We start from the raw sequence: 5831 nt of genomic DNA, 5'->3' as shown, positions 1-5831 counted from the left end.
AATAAGTGTTTATATTCGGACTATTTAGACTGGTTCGGGTAGGTACCGCTGCGGAGTAGCCCAGTACCTGCGTGATTAGCCATAGACATAAACAGAGAGAAGTAGCTCCGGCTACATTGTTCTTCTGCAAGACGCACGCAGTTCTGTTTATTAACCGCTAGGGCGCCAAAAGTTACGGACTGCAGCTTTAACGTTATTGTTAACTATTAAAAAAAAAACGACCACAAATATAAATCAGTTCTGTTGGTGATAGTATTGTTATTGTTAACTACCAAAAAAAAAAACTACCAAAAATATTAATCGGTTCTGTTGGTGATAGTATTGTTATTGTTAACTATCCAAAAAAAAATATATATATATATTAATCAGTTCTGTTTGTGATAGTATTGTTAGTTAACTACCAAAACAAAAATAAAACTACCAAAAATATTAATCGGTTCTGTTGGTGATAGTATTGTTAACTACCAAAAAAAATACATATTAATCGGTTCTGTTGGTGATAGTATTGTTATTGTTAACTACCAAAAAAAAAAAAAAAAAACGACCAAAAATATCAATCAGTTCTGTTGGTGATAGTATTGTTATTGTTAACTACCAAAAAAAAAAAAAAAAAACGACCAAAAATATCAATCAGTTCTGTTGGTGATAGTATTGTTATTGTTAATTACCAAAAAAAAAAAAACACCGACCAAAATATCAATCAGTTCTGTTGGTGATAGTATTGTTATTGTTAACTACCAAAAAAAAAAAACTACCAAAAATATGAATCGGTTCTGTTGGTGATAGTATTGTTATTGTTAACTACAAAAAAAACCTACCAAAAATATTAATCGGTTCTGTTGGTTATAGTATTGTTATTGTTAACTACCAAAAAAAAAAAAAAACTACAAAAAATAAACTACACAGATACAAAAAAAAAAAAAACTACCAAAAATATGAATCGGTTCTGTTGGTGATAGTATTGTTATTGTTAACTACAAAAAAAACCTACCAAAAATATTAATCGGTTCTGTTGGTTATAGTATTGTTATTGTTAACTACCAAAAAAAAAAAAAAACTACCAAAAATATTAATCGGTTTGGTTGGTGATAGTGCTGTTACTGTTAACTACATAAAAAAACTACCAAAAATATTAATCGGTTCTGTTGGTGATAGCATTGTTATTGTTAACTACCAAAAAAAAAAAAAACTACCAAAAATATTAATCGGTTCGGTTGGTGATAGTGCTGTTACTGTTAACTACATAAAAAAACTACCAAAAATATTAATCGGTTCTGTTGGTGATAGTATTGTTATTGTTAACTACCAAAAAAAAAAAAAACACCAAAAATATCAATCAGTTCTGTTGGTGATAGTATTGTTATTGTTAACTACCAAAAAAAAAAAAAACACCAAAAATATCAATCAGTTCTGTTGGTGATAGTATTGTTATTGTTAACTACCAAAAAAAAAAAAAACACCAAAAATATCAATCAGTTCTGTTGGTGATAGTATTGTTATTGTTAACTACCAAAAAAAAAAAAAACACCAAAAATATCAATCAGTTCTGTTGGTGATAGTATTGTTATTGTTAACTACCAAAAAAAAAAAAACTACCAAAAATAGTAATCGGTTCTGTTGGTGATAATATTGTTATTGATAACTACCAAAAAAAAAACTACCAAAAATATTAATCGGTTCTGTTGGTGATAGTATTGTTATTGTTAACTACAAAAAAACCTACCAAAAACATCAATCGGTTCTGTTGGTGACAGTGTTGTTATTGGTAACCACCGAAAAACTACCAAAAAAATCAGTCAGTTCTGTTAGTGTCGGGTTTGTTATTATTAACTACCGAAAAAATACCAAAAATATCAATTTGTTCATGTTAGTGACAGTGTTTAGATAAAGCTAAAACTATTAAAATAATTTCCATTAATAATAAAGCTAAAATAAAACACAATTGAAATATTAGATGAAAAACGTATAATAATGAAAATAATAAAAAACAAGGAATAATATCACTAAAAATGAAATACAGATAAATTAAAGCTAAATAAAAAAACATGAAAGAACTAATAAAAATGACAACAATCACTGAAACAAAATTACTTGAAATTAAAATGTAAACTGAAAATATAAAAAAAAAAATGAAAATGTAACAAATAAAATATAAAAATAAGTAAACTCAAAATAATAATAAACACAATAATATAAAAAAATAATAAGATAACATTGGTTAGTGATTATGAAAGTTCTGCATTCTTTCGGTGTTAAAATACTAGAAATATCTGATCTATTTATTAGTTTGCAGTCTGAGCTGCAAAATATTATAAAGACAATAAATAGACAAAACACCTTTCTATTGTGTTGTTTTTGATTGTTTTCACACAATAACACACACACAGTGTGATAAATGTTGCTCACGAACAAATTAACTGGTTATTTTAAATGAAATAGTCCAAAAGACTTAGTCAGATCAGTCGAAATGATCAGTTTGACTCAGTCAAATGATTCACTGAATCAGAACCTCTAATGTAATAAACTCATTTATCCTCAAGCCATTGCTTTCACCATGTCCATCTAGAAATGAACCGCTACTTAAAGCTCTGTAATTTCAGATAAATTATGTGTTTGTCTCATCTATCCCACAAGTCCGGGCTTAAAGCGTCTAATTCGCTGACTTTCATTTCATCAGCGCTGCAGCAGACTCTTTTAAAGCAGGATATTCAGTCAGCGAGTCATTTGCGAATATCACACAGCACTTTAACACCATCAAGCTGTTCATTTTACAATCAAAGTTGAGGCATCAGATTATGGATCTCCTCGCTCAGAGCGACAGGAGGAAGCAAAAAGGGTCTGGCCTGAGTCGCATGATCAGGACACAGCCCAGAGAATCGTTTATTACGTGACTCACCACCTGCATATTTCCCTGCAGGCCTTCATGACAACTCATAAACACAAGCACCAGGACAATTCAAGGGTCAGACAGAGAAGAGCGGCCATGAGGTTTTTGGTGGGGTCACGATGCTATTTAATGACAAAACCTCAATATATGCTTTCATTTCAACTGCAAACTCACACATATTGTAGAGCAGAGCAGTTATACTAACGCCAGGCTTCACACACTTTTGGACCAATGAACTTTAATGACTTATCTAGGCATGCATGATTTCCTGATAGACATGCAATAAATATCAATAAAAATGTTTTAAGAGATATTGGACTCATGAGGTGCAATTTATAGACGTTGAGCATAACAACATAATGGGAATTTCCTAAGTTTTTACTAGTTTTAGTTAGGGCTGCACGATAATGACAAAAATCATAATTGTCGATTATTCCCTTGAAATTATAATTGCGATTATTAATTACGATTATCACAATTTAAACAAGCTGAAAACACTCTAACTGAAAAACTTTTATTGCTTTTCTATAGTACTAAGCATCAAATGTCAAATATACATTGGTTTGGTTTCTTCTTGAAATAATAAATATGAATGGTATTATAATGTTATATTAAAACTAAAATTAAAACATTGGAAAAACTCTTACGATAACCTGTAGAAAGAAAAAAACACATCCTAAGCACGCAGAATAACATAAGTGGACTTTAAACGATTAATTGCCGCTTTGAACGATTACGTAATTGTGGCATCTGTAATTGTAATCACGATTAGAAATTCGATTAATTGTGCAGCCCTAGTTTTAGTTTAAAGTTTTCCTTTCATTCAAGATTTCTGGACAAAGAAGTTAATAACATTTGCACTCACAAGAAGCAATATCTATACAAATAAATATTGTACAAAGGAGCATAACAAAAAGTTGCCCAGGCCTGGAAACCACAAATTTAAACTTGTATGTTATTTCCAGTTTTTCCATGAATGTGGAAGCCCTGAAGGTGTAGACAGTTTACTGCATAAGCTTGCTGTATATGTGCATGTCTTTTTTGACAGTGCAAATAAAACACAATAATAATAAAAAATTAAAAATAATAAATATATAACATTAAATAAAATAAAAAATATTATGTACATTTTTGGTTTTTGCCATTTGCTGACAGTATAAATAGAAGAAAAAAAAATTCTCTATTTCTGTATTAGCAGATTTTCCATGTAGCCAGTTTGTTGCATATATTTGCTGTATTTTTTCTTTTTTGTCAGTTTTTGACAGTTTGACAGTTCAATTTAAATAAAATTACCTGCTATTAGCAGAATTTTCATGTAGCCAATTACATACAGTATATTTGCTGTATATTTTACAATATTAATGAAACAAAATAAAAAAATAAAATAAAATACAACAAAAATAATTAAATAAAAATTACTAGCTATTTCCATGCTTATAGCTTATATTTCCATGTTTTCTATGTAGTCATGTTTTTTTTTATCATTTCACTGACCATATGGAGAGAGGTGATAACAACATCAGCCAATGATTCAAGCCAAACCAGATGCTCTAGCCGCTAACATGTTAGCTGTATTCATGAACACACTCCTATACTTTAGAGCACAAGAGCTGAAGCTCTCACCGGCTCTGATGCAACCGTGCAAGCTCTGCTGCACGTCCTCTGTGATCTGCCGCACCACGCTGGCGTTTGCAGGCACGTAGGCCAGCTGCAGGTCCTGGAAGCACAGTATGGGCGGCAGGTCGCTCAAAGGGAAGCTGTGGTAGTGCGTTGCATTGGGGTAGTTGATGAAGGACACGTTCTGTCGCAGGACGATCAGGATGGCTGAGAAGAGCAGCGGCAGAAGGATCTCCACCAGCGTGACCAGGATCTGACGCTTCTGCAGGACGAGAGAAAGAGGACGTCAGTGAGCAGAACAGAAGATGAGTGGATTGATGGACAGCTAGATACGCATGTGTGGAAGATGGAAGAACGGGATAATGGTAACCTACTTTAGGGGGAATGGATGGGTAAATGGTTATTTAAAGTAATAAAACCTTGAATGCAATGTAAGCCGCTTTGGATAAAAGTGTCTGCCAAATGAAATTAAATGAAATTAAAAATAATAAAATAAAATATGCTAACCAACAAGCCATAGCTCTCATGTGTTTGCTGTATTTTTATGAATACACTTCCATAATTTAGATTGTTACAATGAAACAATATTTATATTAAAATAAAATAAGATATTATAAAGTAAGATAAAATAAAATAATAAAAAGTAAAATTTCATTTACATTAAAATTTATTATTTGTGGTGGAACTGATGATTTTTACAGTCATGATACTAGGTTAGCTGAATTTTTATGAATACAATTCCATACTTATAAAGTAAAATAAAACCAATTATAAAACGGATAGTTCTGGTCCTTGATTCTGATTGGTTGAGCCACGTTCGAAGCTGTTGTTAATTACACTACAAGCATACACCTTTGTTTACTTCTGTGTGTTGCTCAGCAACCACTTGTTAGGGCGTTGCTAGGGTGTTCTGGTGGTTGTTAGGACATTGCTAGGGTGTTCTGGGTGGTGGCTAGACTGTTGCTAAAGTGGACTGGGTAAACCACATGAGCCAACTCGATAAATATAATGACACGTGATAGAAGATTTGAAAAGACAAACCGTTTTTAGTACATTTCAACATAAATACACATCGCTAGACAGGAATTGAAGACATCTAATTAACATTTATAATTAATATTCGGCTGAAATGTTGTAAGAACATGTAACAGAACGATGTGTTTAAACTAGGGCGATAAATCGCATGCGATATTTAATGCGCATCTTATCAGTAAAGCCGGTTCTGTAATCAGCGGTAAATCTCCATCACCTGCGTGCCTTCACATTGAGCAGCATTAACTACACAGAGCCGTTGTTCACTGACGAGCTGCGCAAAACCACGTTCATA

The 5831-nt window shown here is 32.0% G+C and overlaps 1 protein-coding gene across 1 annotated transcript in view; it reads right to left on the bottom strand.

The window, feature by feature from the left end:
* LOC107678264 (ATP-binding cassette sub-family A member 3-like) overlaps window positions 1-5831 on the bottom strand; it is a 62649-nt gene that overhangs the window by 50486 nt on the left and 6332 nt on the right. The window contains exon 3 of the mRNA XM_016473472.1: window positions 4511-4766. Within this exon, the coding sequence (XP_016328958.1) occupies window positions 4511-4766 (256 nt within the window). The remainder of the gene's footprint in view (window positions 1-4510; window positions 4767-5831) is intronic.

Source organism: Sinocyclocheilus anshuiensis, unplaced genomic scaffold (genome assembly GCF_001515605.1).
Source record: "Sinocyclocheilus anshuiensis isolate Anshui unplaced genomic scaffold, SAMN03320099.WGS_v1.1 scaffold1764, whole genome shotgun sequence".
Lineage (NCBI taxonomy): Eukaryota > Metazoa > Chordata > Actinopteri > Cypriniformes > Cyprinidae > Sinocyclocheilus > Sinocyclocheilus anshuiensis.
The sequence above is the reverse complement of the archived record's forward strand: the minus strand, read 5'-3'. Positions and strand labels throughout refer to the sequence as shown.